Source organism: Gouania willdenowi, chromosome 20 (genome assembly GCF_900634775.1).
Source record: "Gouania willdenowi chromosome 20, fGouWil2.1, whole genome shotgun sequence".
NCBI lineage: Eukaryota > Metazoa > Chordata > Actinopteri > Blenniiformes > Gobiesocidae > Gouania > Gouania willdenowi.
In genome coordinates, this window is record NC_041063.1 from 14,864,469 (window position 1) to 14,881,287 (window position 16,819).

At 39.3% G+C, this 16,819-nt stretch overlaps 1 protein-coding gene across 1 annotated transcript; it reads right to left on the reverse strand.

Moving 5' to 3' along the window:
- Positions 1-446: 446 nt before the first annotated feature.
- On the reverse strand, positions 447-12,547 carry rnf32 (ring finger protein 32). The gene is made up of 7 exons (XM_028434862.1): positions 12,507-12,547; positions 11,800-12,025; positions 11,583-11,725; positions 10,314-10,471; positions 9,387-9,495; positions 5,789-5,956; positions 447-903 (listed from the first exon to the last, which is right to left on the reverse strand). Exons 1-7 carry the CDS (start codon positions 12,519-12,521, stop codon positions 670-672), a joined length of 1,053 nt encoding a protein of 350 aa, XP_028290663.1. The 5' UTR covers positions 12,522-12,547; the 3' UTR covers positions 447-669.
- Positions 12,548-16,819: the final 4,272 nt, after the last annotated feature.

The following is a 16,819-nucleotide window of genomic DNA, read 5'->3' on the forward strand; positions in this document are numbered from 1 at the left end:
ATAATTCATTGATTGTTCCATATTTGAGTTACTGTATTGAAGTGTGCGGCTGTGCCTTTAAGAAATATAGTGATTTAATTTTCATTTTGAATAAGAAAGCTGTAAAGGGTCATCAAAGAGAGTAGATGGAGATCCTACAAACCTAAACTATTAGTAGAATAAAAATATTTTGAAAACCATTTTTATTTTATTTGACTACATTTGTGTTGTTTTTATACTTTTTTGAAAAATCAAATCAACACGTCGTCCTCAAACGCGGTGGTCGCAGCCAGGATGTGATGAGCTTTTGTTTGGAATAAAAACAGGAAGCACTCACTCCACTTAGCTTGATTTTTTTTAAAGGTTAATAGAACAACTTAAAAGCACCCGTAAAACCCAAACAGACATTACAACATGTGTATTCCATAACAATGAGAGATTTTGATGTGGGTTTGTGTGTACTGTAATTATGTCTTATCCAGTAATGCTCAGGTTGGATCTGCAAGGAAGTTTTTTTTTCTCTTTTAAACTACATTTTTTTCCCTTACTGCTTACCTTTATGCTAGACAAAGACAAGTATTGTGCTTGTTGACTTCCCCTTTTAACACATGAGCAGCGTATAATGTAAGTGTACAATGTTACCGTACTCATGATGCGGCGAAGGGTACTTGAACTTGAATCTTTTGGTTTTTAGAGGAGTTTCTTGTTGTAAGTGGATCTGCAGAGTGGACATGTTGGCCTGCTGTGTGCGGTGAAGGAGCTGAACGTCTCAAAGGCTTCCAAACAGAGCTGGTGGAAAAGATGCGAGCAGGACAGGAGGACGGTGCGTCTGCAGCGATGTTTGGATTCATCTGTTGCCATTTGGTCAGGGTTACTCAGTGCTGTCAGACAGATGGGGCACTCCCAAACGCCTCTCTGGATACCCTGTCCAATGAACAAACAGGAATTATAGTGTCTTTGATTACCTTTGTAGAACTATTAAATACAGTTATACACAAAGACAAAGCACATCCAAATACAGTTTTTTTTTGCTCAAATTTAGGGTCTTTGAAATACTTTTAATCTATCATCGGTGAAAGTAACGAATTACAGGTTCTCATGTTACTGTAATTGAGCTGCTTTTATGGGTACTTGTTTTAGTATATTCAAAAATCAGTAATTATACTTGTACTTAAGTTTTTTAAAAGAAGTAAAGTAATTTGTTACATTTCTACACCCAACCATTACTGAGTAAATTATTATATTTGTAAATTATTATAACGGACATTGTGAAACAAAATGACCAGACAACAATCAAATGGATCACATCATAGCCGACCAACCAGATTAAACGTAATGCACCGCGCCAAAACAGCATTGAACGCTGGTCAATTAATTTAGCTATACTTAGAGACTGGGAATTTTCTTTAATTATTTTGCATTGAATTTATTGGTGTTATTTTATTTTAAAAACTATTTTATTCTATACAGATACCTTTGTAGTTTATACATGAGATGTTTGCTGTGAAAGTAACTAGTAACTTTTACTTTGAGTACCAATTAATTGAGATACTTTATACTTTGTACATGAGTATTTTATGTATGACTTAATTGTACTTCTACTCGAGTAGGATATATCAGTATCTTTACATCTCTGCAATCGATCAGGTTGTGGTGTATTTCTTCTTAAAGCTGCTGGATATGAACTTTTCTTAATCAGATAAAGACAGTGTAAGCCTCATAGATCAATAATCAAAGATCATTTACTTAAAAAAAGATGTAAAAGGTTAAAATTGCCTCTCGAAAGTTTGTTTTGATTTCCACTGTAAACATCCCGAAATGCGTTGTTGCATTATGGAATGTGGAGTCCCGTGGACGGATGCACAGAGGTGTCTTTACTTCACTCATAGCGTGATTTCTTGTGTTTGCACCCAAACACTCAAGATTAAAACATATACAATATAACCCTTACAGTAAGTAATCTATGGCTGCTTGTGTGGTTGTAAATATTTTGGATTTGGTGTTAGGATTATAAGAAATTCTGATGCAAATCCCACAAAAGTTTAGACCAGTTCTAACTTAAAAAATGTCTAAAGCATTAAAAGCCTGCCATTTTTTTCAGAAATGCAATTTTCAACAGTTGGCAAAATCTTCCCGCTTTAAAACTTTAGGTTATCTACATAACCCCGGTTCTATGAGTAATATGTTTGAGATGTCTCACTATGGGATGCACCCCCCATTTTCAGCCCTCAGAAGCCTTTTTCTCAATCTGTCAATCCCGATTGGCTGGTGAAACACCTTCCATTCAAAATAAGCACCTCTTCTCACTCGTTCGAGCAAGACGGATTGTCCGGTAAGACATCTCACTCATATTACTCATAGAACCGGGTTTATGTAAATAACCTAAAGTTCTATTTCATAATATTTTGTGAGATGTCTCACTATGAGATGTGGTAGCTCCCGTATTGCAGACATGCTTATCAAGCGGAGACTAGCCCGCAGGGCAGAAGTCTATATACATCAGGACAGTAAAACCGCTCGTGCCACGTACGGGGCAGAAACGTCCAGCATGTAAAAGCGGACAAATGGTGCGAGGTCCAACTTGCCGCCGCACAAATGTCCTGTACAGACACTCCCCTGAACAAAACCCAGGATGTGGCGAGACCTTGAGTCGAGTGTGAGCGCAGATCCTCACTCGTAAAGCAATAGCCTCCACAACCCAGTATGACAGGTGTTGCTTCCGATCGCTCCTCCTGAGGCTCCTTGTCATGTCCATATATGCACCGCACAAACTGGACACAACACACGAGGCCGCTGCTCATCTCGTGAGGCAGGAAAGGCCAAAAGGTCAATAGGAGAACATGAGCTCACCACCTTCAGCACAAAGGCCGGGTTGGGCTTCAAAATGATCTTCGTATCGCCCATGAAGAGCTGAGTGCATGACAGGTGCACCAAGAGCGCATGGATGTCACTGACCCGCTTTGCTGACACCAAAGCCAGTTATAGAACAGCTTTCAGAGAGGCCAACTTCAGGCTCGCTTCCTCCAGTGGTTCAAACGGAGGACGTCTAAGTCCCTCCAGAACCACCACCAGATCCCACGGTGGTACCAGTGGACTGGACAAAGGAAGGAGCCTGTGTGCACCCTTCATAAACTGACAGATCAGTGGGTGCTGGCTTGCAGGTTTCTCCCTAAAGCCTATATGACAGGCGACGATTGCCGGCAAATACACTTTCACAGTGGAAGAGGCTATGCACTCATCAATCAGATCCTGCAGGAATGACAAAAATCACTCCCACTGGGCACTGAAAGGAGATGTGACTCCTCTGGAGACACCATCCTTCAAAAATCCTCCACTTCCAATCATAAAGAGAGGAGGAGGCTCGAGCACTCTGTATAGTGGAAATCACACTCTGTGAGAGTCCCACGACTAACAGATTGAGCCACTTAGGGGCCAGGCCCTCTGCACCAGGAGCTCCGGGTGGAAAATGGGCTATCAGGGCCAAAGGAGGGAATGCAAAGAGAATCACGCACAGCCAATCGTGCGCTGCGCCGGTGTTCAGGATCACCGGGACATCCGTCGCCCTCAATGAGAGGAGACGACCACAACTCCACTGGATCAGTTTGCGTGCCAGCAAATGCAAACGATGGGAATGCAACGCGCCCTGACGGTTGACGTACGTCACGGTCGTGGTATTGGCCGTCCTCAACAGGACATGATGTCCCATGAGCAATGGAAGGAAGTGAATTGGCGAGTGGAACATCATTGAAAGCTCCAAATAATTTATGTGAGATCGCCAGAGGCCCGCATCCCAGCGGCCCCTCCCAGACCTGCCTTCGCTGACCCCACCCCAGTTTGTTAGGCTGGCTTTTGTGGAGACCACCTTCCTGGATCTAAGGAAGGTGGCCAAGGCCTCCCACCGAGTGGGAACAGCAGGCACGTTCGCCACGCTTCATCCAGGATGTTGCTTCTCTCTGCGTCTGACAGCTTAGCGAGATCGAGCCAACGAGCACGCTCCTGGAGAACCATGTTGCCCATCACTTTTCCCATGGCCAGCACCGAGCAGTGCTGGGTGCGGAGACACACATCGGCAACGGTCGATATCTCCTCCAACATTGCTGGGTCCTGAAACCGAGCAAAATCCTCACACAACTCCGCTTGGTAGGCTGTGAGAACGGAGAGGACATTCAGCACTGATAGAGAGCACGGCCACGGCGTAGGTTCCGCCAGACAGGTCCGACTGGAGACGGTCCGTTCTCCCAGCAACATGGGTCTCTAGAGAGATACCGCAGGCTGTCGTGGCAGCAGGTGTGCCGCAACGAGTGGCTCTACCGAAGGCATTCAAAGCAGTCCGAGGCTCTCCATTGCCTCACAGTCAAGGGATGAGGCACCTGCCACTTGGGATTTTCCGCTGAAAGGGTTAGGAGGACCAACATACACATGAGCGCCGGAGGCATCGAGGGCAGGCTGGGTCCGAGACGACAGCTGAGACAAGCAGAGGCAAGGTAAGTGCTGTTTTATTCTCAACCTGGTGTGGTCTAAAGCAAAAAAGGCGTCAGTCCTACCAGCGTCCGTCGACTGGAAGCTAAAAAGCTTCCAGTCGACTTCCAGTTAAGCTGATAGAACAAAAACACGAGCTATGCTGAGAGAGAGAAGAGGTGTTTGAATGTTGAGTGTCTGTCTGCCTCCTCCTTTTATAGGAGATAGGAGTGTCCCTGGAGGACAGACACGTTTCACCAGCTAATCAGGATTGGCAGATTGAGAAAAATGCTTCTTAGGGCTGCAGATGAAGGGTACATCCCATAGTGAGACATCTCACAAAATATTATGAAAAAAAATCCATTATGTTCATATCTGGTTCAGTTTTAAATAGATTTAATGCTACTTTTTCATATTCTACAGACACAATGATTAATTAATTCCTAAGTCTAGTGACATGATTTTATATAATGTTATTGTTACAGGTTTCAAGCTTCAACACTGACGTTAAGATGGCAAACCTAAATGAACAATAATACAAAAATATTTTACTGGAATAATGGCACACTGTTTTCTCTAGATTTACATACCAGTTTAATCCAGAGATTCCCAAAGTTTTTCGGGTCATGACTACATTTTGTTATCACAAATGTCCGGCGACCCGAGATACTTTTTTTTTCTAGAAATCGTTTTTCACCATGTTTATTAAAGTGTGTTACAAATACAGCCAGGATTAGTGCACAATGTGTCAAGTGCGTCACCTCAGATATTTTTATACTGCATTTTATTTTAACTAGACTTGATAAAGTTGATAAAGTTTAAGTAAAGGATAAAGTTAGTTGATATTTATTGTGTGTGATGTGTGTTTGAAAAATAATATTTCAAAAAAAATTAAAAATGGAATTTAAATAAATTTTACCCTACTGTTTTTAGGGTAATTTTACCCTACCAATTACTAGACTTTTCAGGCGACCCCATATACTTCCTGTATGTGGACCAATGAGCATCACTGAGAAATGTTTTACATGAATGAAATGTTTCACATGTGAATGGTTTTCTCTGTGGAAAATGGTAGTGTGTGTCATGAAAGTCAACAACAGAGCGTAAAAAAAACAGTAAATCTTAATGTCTTTTCAGTTCCCATACAATAAAATATTGGACTCATGTATTCATCAAGCATTAGGATTATTTGACTGTTTCTTCACATCTAAACACATTGAATGGTCACTCCTGCAGCTACTTCTTTAACACGTGATACTTCTCTACACATGCAGGTTTTCACATGTTAAGGAAAGAGGAATCAGATTTCATGTATTTTCAAAGCTTTCTGTTCCTACATCCTAATCCTGACCTGGCTCTTTATCCTCTCCCAGTCATCCTCCCGAGGTTTGGAGACGACCATTCTCTCGAGCTGCTGGAACACTCGTCTGCTTGATGACAGCGAGCGGTCGATATCACTCAGAAAAGCCTCAGTGTTGGTGTGACAGTATCGGACAAAGCTGTCATTCAACTCCTGCAACTAATTAGAGAAACCATTTTAGAGACACAAAGGATGCAAACGTTTCATTCAGATACACAATACAGTCGTGTTTTCGGCACAGGCTAATTGTGCGTGTGTATTGTGATGGCTGAGGCACGCTGACAGGGTGCGGTTGTTGAACAGCCCGATCAATACAGTCACATCTCCAACTACGATGGAAAATTAATGGAAACTAGTAAAAAATGAAAATGGAACTTATAAAACACAAAAGTACACAAATCACAGACTGTGGTTTTTACATTGGCGTTTTGTGTTTCGTAGATATTGAATGCAACAATTTCACTAATTATTGACTCAATTTTTATTTCATAGTATCTGCGGTCATTTGAGTTTTGACAGATTATACAGAAAACTCCCCACAGTGTACTAGTTCTATTGCAGGATTTAACAAAGTCTTTCTCATGATTTTAATGCAGACTAGAGTCTTGAATTGTCTGAAGAGGCACAAACAAATGTAGAGGTTTTATAGGCACAGTGGTTGGCCAGGCAACATTGATGATGCAGATGAAAATGCATCAGCCATATTTCCCTTCAAATCAGAAGATGTCCAGCTCAGAATTGGTAGAAACCATTAAACCAATTTCACTATGAACCACCTTCAGCATAAAGAAAAGGAACACAACGCCCTGATTTTAACATCACAGAGTGGGAACAGAAAATCTTTGGTCAGTTCTAATATGTTAGGTTTTCTTTTATTAAAACAACTTTTTTAAGGAAATTCACGCCTAGAAAGAACTTACAAGGACACATCAAAGTAATCAGGAGATGCCTCTGAGGAGGTCTGACAGTTGAAACATGTCAGGAGATTAAGGTAAATTTCCTGAAAAAAGTTGTCGGAATAAAATAAACCTTAACATATTATTTCAAAAAAGAAGAGGAAATGCACTTGCTGGAATGATTTGGTTAGTTTTGTTTGGGATGACCGACAAGATGTAATTTATTTATGATTTAATTTTTTATGACTACCCATGGATATTTACAGCACACCACCATAGAGCTGAATGTTAAAAAAGTAAAGTTAAAGTCACATTCACAGTTTTAAATTTAATTTTAAAATATTTGATTAAAGTAAATGTTTAGATTACTGTTTAACCAAGTTTTACAGCAGAGGCCGTTCATTGTGTTACTTTAATTGCAATCAAGTAAATCCAAGAACAGTGTGGGTCTATTCTCCTCCACTGTCCTATAACAGGGAATTATGATGGATCTGTTAAGATGATAATCAATTCAATGTATCAAAGGTTATGTGTTCAAAAATACTTATTGATGTAATAATTTGTCCTTTTTAATGACCGTTAATTGAAGTATCAGCAATTGCATGCCAATTGTCTTTCCCTTATCGTTAAACACACCCTCCTCAGGCTGTCACACTGACAGCAGTATGTGGACGTGAAGCGTTATCTCACGCTAATCCATCTAGATGTCGGTACTGTCTCCCCTAATGTGTTGACTAAGGGTCGGACCTCCGAAGCAGAGCAAAAATTGAAAGCTGGCCATCAGGATAAGCTGATAAGAATTCTGAAACTGACCTGATATCTGTGTGAGTCTGTGTGTTGTGTGTGTACATGTTTTTCCAGGGAACACCTGTGGCTTCCTGGGACAAAGATGCTTTATTGCCCTCTGCTATCACGAGCTGCACTGGAAGAATAGGTTTCTTGGTCTCATGCAGGTCCCAGCTAAGCACTAACACGCCTGTTTGCATTACAGTCAGCTAAAGCAAATAAGTCTTCCTCTTGAAAATCAAGTCAATCAGACCTGTCAACGCTGTGTTGCGCTGCCCTTGAAGATCATTCTCAGTGTGACAAAAGATATGAGACGATCTCATGACCACCCACAACCACTGAATCATACAAGTTGAATACAAAGCTGCTGACACAGGGGATGACTCCATCCTTTGAGCGTGGACTCGGACATGTGTTAGAAAAGAGTTAATTGGCTCAGTAAAAGCTCTGTCTTTGTCTACATGACACATTAGGATGTGGTTCATAGGAGAGATTTGGTGAAGGCAATCAGAGGGATGGGCAGGACATGCGTTCCCATGTAACACATCAGAAGCGTGGCCTTCATGCGTTTGTCACTTTTGCTTTCACAGCCTTTTTGATACATAAAAGCACTCTACAAGATTACAACACAGCACACAGAGAAATAAATAGTTCCTGTTCTTCAAAAGACATTGAGCACAAGAGTGAGGCTGTTAGAAAAATGGGTCAATGGATACATTTGCCTGACAAATTACTCCTCATCTCAGATGAGAGGGAAGGTGACAAGCATTGTCTTTGGTCATTTAAGGCCTGAGTTGGGGGAGGTTCACTAGGTGGCAATGTTCCCTTTTACTGAGAGCTTCAATGAAGCCAACCCAGCCTAACGACCCCTTCCATTGGCTGCTTCAGAAACCAGTGGACACACACCTCTCAATGTTACCTTCATCAAATTAAGACACTCAACCTCAAGCCAGAGCCAAATCCAACATTCAATCAAGCTTTTCACCTTTTACCTTATTCCACTTCAAACACTAACATGACTTCGCCCACCAGACATTTAGATGGATGGTGAAGAGCCAAACCCAAACGCGCAGCGGCGACATGGTGCTGTTGTGTTGACTCTAGAGTGTCCAGACTGTTTGACTAAAACACAAAAACTCTCTCTAGATCAGTGGACAAACAGTTTACGATCACAAAGCATCAAAGGTTCCTGAGAGGGTGAGAGTAGGTGAGCGTGTATGTGCAGGTAGGTTAGCACGGGGGTCACTGAGTCCCTGAAACCTTCACCTCTACCTGTTTGTCCAAGTCCTCAATACACAAATGTAAAAGTAAGTCTCAGACACATGTTTACCTTAAGGTTTTCTTCAATTAAAATAAAAAAAATAATTTTTGGTTAAGTTCCCTTTTTTTTGCAATGCTCCTTACATCACCAACAAACCCAAAACCTAAAATCAAGATGAAGAAAATAAAAAAATAAAAAAGTAGAATACAATGCATGGAGATTAATTAATTTATTTGTCTTCCTTTTCAGGGTCGTGGTGTAGATGAATTATGGCATCATTATTACAATGAACCTATTTTCCAAGTAGGAAATAACCATTAAAAGTAAGCATGTCTTCACAATTCACTGATGCATAAGAAATCAGTGAATTTACCTGAAATACGCTCTAACTTGAACATTTTCTTATGATTCGGATGCATATTCAACAAATACTTATAAGGTCAATATTCTTGTACAATACTGTACAATAATGTTATCGAAACAAACACCCATGATACATGATACAATCGACCAAAAATAGATTTGGTTCATTGCAGTTTGTATCACACTTTTATATACAGTATCACATATATAAAAGAATCGAGGAAACAACTTTTCACACTGCATAAAATATATCACAAAGAACATAATGGGTAATTGAGCTCACCTTTGTTTCAAAGAACTTTCGTCTCAGTTTTTTATCTTGTGGGCAGATGTTTTTGCTAAACTTCTGGTACCATTTTCGAGTTCGGTATCCTCGCCAGCAGGCTTGAATCCTGTAAATACACACATATGGGTAATATTAATTCATCCATTAGCATTATCTTTTCTTGTTCCTGAAACCTGTCCACTAAAATTGCAGTTTTAGCAATGGGATAAGTAGGTATAGAAAATAAATGACATATTTTATTGACAGTGTAGTCTACCTGAGGAGTAGCATCAAGCAAAAACCAAAAACCAAGAACCAAGAAGTAGCAACTTTTGTCTGCTCTTGACTCTTTTGTCTATTCTTGCTGGTCCAATGTATTCTTTCATAAATTGCCATTTTCACTTATGGCTTTGGCAATCAGTCTATGTATGACCAAAATATATCAAATTAATAGAAATATATAGAAGCTTTATTGTCATTGCACTGAAAACAATACAACATAATCTTTCTGGCAGCAGTCAATCATCACACAGCAGAAAGATTAAAATACTCGAAAAAAATATGTTGTCATGAATAGAAGTAAATAGTAATAAATAAAGACATTAATGTATTGATACTTTAAGTTTGAATTTTTTAAAACTGAAACTACACTCACAGAAATTAATTATAAAGTATACACAGGAACAGTTTCGAAACTAGTCAATATATTTAGGTAGTTTTAATTGGTTTCTCATTTATAATGTCCATCATTTGTCAACAAAATGGAATATTTTACCAGCAATATCAAATGAATCTCAGTCTTTTGGTTTTATCTTGTGTATCGTTACATATATTCACTTGGTAATGAAATGTGCTGGATATTTGAACTACATTTTTACTTTAAAAAAATTAAAAAAGTTAATTTACTAGTGATTATGCAATTTATGGTAAGGATTTTGGGTTTACCTGGTGGCACACTTGTGTCTGACGAGCCGAGCTGCATCGTGGATCACACGGGTTTCATACGGCTCCTTTCTGCATATCGCACAGCACTTTCTTCCAGAGAATCTCTCAAAAGCCTCCAGACATGCTCTGTGAAACACATGAGAGCAAGACAGCATCACCTAAAAAGTAGAAAAACAGGACAAATCACGGTTAAGTGAATACATAAATATCTTTTTCAATTGTTACCACACAGGTTGCTATGTCTTCAAGAATGCTGAACTTTAACTTTAAGGAATTTGAAGTGTTTAGCAAAGCTCAAACAGTACACAGTCTATGTACATATGGTGTGTATTTGTATGGTTTAAGCCTCAATCAATCTGTATACATTCTGTATACTCAGCACTTGTGTATTTGTGAATGTGTATTTGATTTCCATTGTTTTTTTGTTTTTTTTGACCAGACGGGTCGAAGAAGTCAGCATGGGACCAGTATAGCCCCCTCCTACCTATCAGAGAGACTTTTCATAGTCTGAAAGACAAGTAATTGATGTTTTAAGGATTGGCACACAAACTTGTTCACTTGCATCTGTATGTATGTGACTACAAAACAAAAATAAAACTTATCAGGTATGAATTATACAGGTATCTAACAACTAAATATGCACAGTGCAGTATATGTTAAGACTTTCAATGTTTTAAATATTCTTAGTATTTTTAAATAATTATAGATTAAGCAGATGTTTGACATTTTTAAAACACGATTATAACTAGGAAACCCATAAAAGAACGTGATGGATATAGACTACACAGGAGAAGGTTTGTTATAGGATGCTGAATCAACAAAGCTTCTCTCTTGTCACTTTCCCTTGTTAGCAGGCTCTAATTAACTTTTTTTTTTTTTTCCCAGACTCAAACTAATATTTACACGTGCCTCTATGGCAACTGTGCTTTGTGAGACCGCCTATTCTAGTCCCACATTCTTGAGGAGATTGGCATCTTAAAAGGGGATTGGAAAGGTGTAAAAGACTGAATGACCCTCACAGAAACACACTGATTGCTACATCATCACGTCACAGTGGAGCTCCAAGGCAGTATGAGCAAATTTGTACAGTTGTCTACACAGATTAGAATATACAGGAACTGCAGGGGAGAGCAACGGGGAGGAGGCTTTGTATGTGTGTGTTTGTGTCAGTGCGTGTGTACAGAAATATTTCCCTGAAGATAGTCACACAATCTAGAAAAGGGTTTGAAAAAAGCTCTCTGAAATAGATTTAGTCGGTGTGGGGAATACCTGAGGCTGCAGGCGAAACTCCTCCCTGCATATTGAACAAGGATTAGCTGATTCCTCCTGCTGAACAGACCTTTTCTTCACACGAGTCCATTCGTCCTCCGTCAGTCTCTCTTTGTGAAAGGCAATCAAACCCATCCTCTGAGCTGAAGAGCATTAAAATGCTGGTTATGAAACGTAATTAGGAACCCATTAAACAAATCCAAATCGCTCCATTTACCTAAAGTGAGCGGAGGGGGATGAGGTTCAAGTACATATTCTCTCTCTTCATGCTCATCTCCTCTTTGGAGAACCTTCTGCCTTGTTTTTCTTGGCACTTTAGTATATTTTGATGTTTTTTTGATCCATGGACACAAGTAATCTGGATGCAACACAGTCTTTGTAATGTGGTCCTGGAAGGCGACTGAGTTGATCATGAGTTCATTGCTGGCTTTAGACTTCAAGGTCTGTAAAATATGCCAGTATTCCAGTAATAATCACTTAAGTAAATTAGAGAAACACATAAAAAAAAAAAAAAAAAAAAAAAAAAAAAAAAAACACTAACAGCCAACAAAGAAAAAAAAAAAAAATCCCTGAATATCAATAATCCCGTTAATGTAATTGCTTAAAATTACTTGTAAATAAAAAGTGTTTCAAAAACACAGCTACGGATACAAACAGTAATTTGAATCCTTGTAATAGCATTTCTACACTGTAAATAAATAATAATGTCTGACTTAGAAATGCTTTAATGAACAGTGTTTTGTCTTGGCACTAATTAGCCTCCACAACAGGTGCAACAACTTAAAAACACCAAAATGGATTTGGTCTGACTTTAACCTTTAACAACACATTTTGACATTTAGTGCAATTGTTTATCTGCTCTTTTGCTTCATTTTTGTGAGGTTAACTAACAATATAGAACGCAAAAGGGCTAAAAACACAAACCTTTAGCACCGCCATCCTTGCAGCAGTGTGTGTGTGTGTGTGTGTCTTAATGGTTGCTAGGATACCTGTCCCCGCCTACTCTGTTACTCAGTCTAGTGAAAGGGCCTGATTGGCTGAGCTTGAAACACGTGCCTGCAGTGTTTAAAATGCGATTATTTTGCTGATTTTCAAAAGAAATCTCACATGCATCTTATATTTTAAATATTAAACATTTTTTTTAATTTATGTTTTATTTATTTATTATATATATAAATATATATATATATATATATATTTAAGTTGATTTATTCTTGAATTGATAATGTAAAACGTTTTCACTAAACGCCAACAACCACAATAACTACATGTTCATCAAATGGATGGATGAAAACACTATTCCTGGGACTGCTACTAATGCACCTATCTTATAGGAGCACCGTTCGATCTTATTATTTTTCTTGAGATAATAAGTCACACATAGTTTATCACGGACTCGCGTGTGCTTCAAACATAATGGGTGTGCAAATGGTAATTTTTAAATTCAGTTTTTAAATTTTCTTCTATTCCATAATTCAGCCTTTTCATCCTCCTCATTGCTTATCTTCTTCTTTATATTTTGCTTACATCAATTCAAAAGACACCTGGGAATGACATCATCAGTTTTGGTATCTCTAGTAAAAAGATCTAAATGGGTGCATTAGTTAAAAAACAAAACAAATTTTTTTATGGAGTAAAAAAAAAAAATGTTTTCCCACCAATCCTAATAAATTATTCATTTCAATTGCTTTTCTTTACTGTAAAATCGCTGCTATACATTTATAAAAGTACATGTCTGAAATCGCACTAATGATTATTTTATTGTCGAGCTGTTGTCAGTTGGTTGGAACCAGACCAAAAGAGGTTAGTGGATATGTGGAGGTGACTCACTGAGCTGTCGTCAGAGAAGGCCCTGAACAAAGCTAAGCTGCTCATACCTGTGCTGTGAGCTCAGGGATCCCTCCTAGGTCACCCTTACATGGAAAACCATACACAAAAACACACATTATACAAACCGTCTCTTTTTTGTGTGCCTGATGAAAAGTTTGCTTTATTTCTCACACACGAGGTGGGGGTGTGCAACTCCTAAAATGCTTTGCAGACTTGATTGACTTTGATGTGCTCAGTCAAATTGGTGCAAACAGATGGCCAAGGAGAGGGCTAACGCCGAGGCCTGTCAATCCAGGGAGTCCTCTAAGAAAACAAAGTGAAGACCTGGCTCTGGGAGAGGAGGAAACCCCTGAGCTTCTCAAGAGGCTGCCACATTCTTGAGATTAGGGCAAGAAAAACGTAGACCACTGCTGTTAATGCCTCAGACAAAGGCATGGAACAATTTATTAGTTAAGAATTCAAGCTCAGAGCTCAATCAAAGGCCTGTCGTCCACAATGCCAGACTTGGAGCTTTGGTTTGTTGTTTTAAGTAAATAATCATGCTTAAAAGATGCGGCAAAGATGGAGCTGAAGTCCCCCATAAAGCCTGCATTCTTCCAACTGTCATCAGAATGGATTTTAGAGCCTGCTTTTATTTTCAACAGGGACACTGTTTGCCTTTTTCTTCATGAATACCATTTTAAAGAGCTTTTTATTTAACTTTCTTCCCCCTGGACCTCTCTGCCAGATCCGTGGTATTTTTTGAAAAGACAGCTCACCTTGACATGCAAAGAGATGATGACTTAACTTGTTGGATCGGAAAAGAATTTGTCTTGTCCGTGTAAATGTCGTTGTGCTATATTAGACCGATTTTTCCCAGATATTTAACCAGAAATATTCCTAGATCAACAAGAAGATATCCCATCACAATAAAGACATCAGCTATCGAATATGAATTCACATTTTTCCAGTCCCAAGTCATTGCACAGCTATAAATAGTCCATATATATATATATATACCGTGATTTACTGCTTTGTTGTCAAATGAGTAATTGCGGTTAGATATAGATCAGAGAGGGCAGCTCATAGTAGTTAATTAACAATTATGTCAGCCAGTGAGATGACCATGAGACCAATCACTTTGATATGAGACAGTGGAGGGAGACAGAAATTAAATTATTTTATGACTTGACCCATAATGCTTCCTTAACATGACTTTAATCACTCCATGGTGGATAGGAGTCCCCCGAGGCTTTCTACCAGTCACCCAGCCTGGGGTGGAGGTCAAAGTCTTTCTATTTACTGTTGTCTCCTGCAGCACTGCTGAGTAAGCATTATATAAGAACAGTGCCATCATTACCACTGTTTGGTTAAATTTCAGAGAGATGGAGTTCCTAATGATTAGACATGTCCTTTGTAAATGAAATACAAATCACCTGAGACTTTGGGTTTTACTTCATTTACTAAGTGCTACATTACCTCATACTTTGGACCTAACAATGGATTTCCAATAAATCTCCAGGTAGTTGAAATGATGAAAGGGCTCGCATATCACAAAATGTGCCAGTGCTTATTAGCACTTGAGAAGTTATTGATCGGAGATTGTGATTAATGTCTACTTGGGGCTATAGTAGCATGCAGTGGCCAGCGGAGGCCTTTGAGCAACTGGCTGCGACTTTTCGCCATTACCTTCAGTTTGTGCTGATAGCTAGCCTGAGCTCAGGAAAGATAACAGTTGTATCCCAGCAGGTGCCAGGAATAATGGAAATTCACCCTCTTTCCTGATTCTTACTCATCATTTTGACAAATTTGTATTAGAGCCTGGACAATGTCTCACTTGTTGAGCAAGATTGACTTTATGATAAACTGCTAGTGTGTTGAAAAGTTGCTGGATGAATAATCGGTTGTCTTTTCATATTTAACTGTACCATCCATCCATCTATTCACCCTGTGTATTGATTGACTACTATGGCCAAGAACATTTGACATTCATGACTTTCTCAGCCAATGGGGAGACAGGGAAAGCCCCTTTAGGTTGAATAAAAATCATTCTAATCATTTTAGTCATTCTTTGATGATGACAGTAAGGGCGTACATTACATCTCCATAAAACGTCAACTATTGGTCCGGTCACAGAACACGAGTGTTCAATCATTCATGACGTTCCCCATCATTCCAACAATGGAAACAATCTTGTTGATGGCTTTGGTAGCACAGGCATGCAAACTTCAAATAAGAAGGATTTAACTTCTTCTTCTTCTTCTCCTTGCTATAAAGTAATAAAATAGAGAATTAACATCAACAAGCAGAAACTTCCTCAGGACAAATAAATAAATACATGTAAAAAATTCAGCACAGTTGCAGTGATGAAAGAAATTATGCTGCGTTCACACTGAATGCGTCTTCTGCGGCACCGGACGCATCTGCCACACGAAACATTCTGCAGGTTCCGCAGGATCAAAAATGTCCCATTTGCTTCATATGCGGGTTTGAAGTGAAGCCCCACCCACCAGCGACACATCCAACTCAGTGAGTTTCACTACCTGCTGAAGCAAGGAGCTGCGCTCCTTTTTCTCCTCTCATAAACATAAACCACCAGTGAAAAAAGCTGGTATGATTAGCAGCTAATGCTATCCTAGCCCAGTGCCCACTTCCAAAGATGAAAACTATAGAGAGAACTTTTGCCTGCTGCTACCACCTCCTCGCTGATTCTCCGTGTCATACAGCTCCAGGTGGTCACACACAGCTTCTAATCCATGGTCAAATGGGTGAACAAACCGGTATCATGCGAAACAGTCACAGAAGTTCAATATTTTCAACTCTTGCAAATGTACGAATATGACAAAAAATCGGGAGCGCGCTTGCACGAATCGGACCGCACCGCCACACAGGAAAGATTTTGCATCTATCCAACTATATCAACTATAGAGTATTACTAAATTTTCTAAAGAGCATTTAGATACTAAGGCTCGATAGTTGTTTGATTTGATCACAAATAATGACATATTCTATATTTATTCCTTGATTTTGAGGAAAAATGCTACTTGCAAACTCTAAGGATATTAAAGCAGGAAGTACCCATGGATCACAAAATGAAAAAGAGAAAGTTTCATCTGACAACTACATTCACTCATAGAAACTGAATATCAATGCATTTATTTCTTGTCCTTCTTTTTGACGAAGCTGACCATGCAGGGCAGGTTTCAGTGTAATGTACTGCAGTGGGAACCAGTAATTTCTACCATTGCTGTGCAGCCATCTTTCTCCGTAATGGACAATAATTGAGCAGAATCCATCACTACAGCTTGAAATAGACCACCTTAATGGCCATAAATTGTGCACCGAGAAGGCACTGAAAACCCAGTCACCCCATTTAGTGTGAGAGGCACTGCAACTTCTATGCATTCCCTTTTGTCCTTACGTTGGGA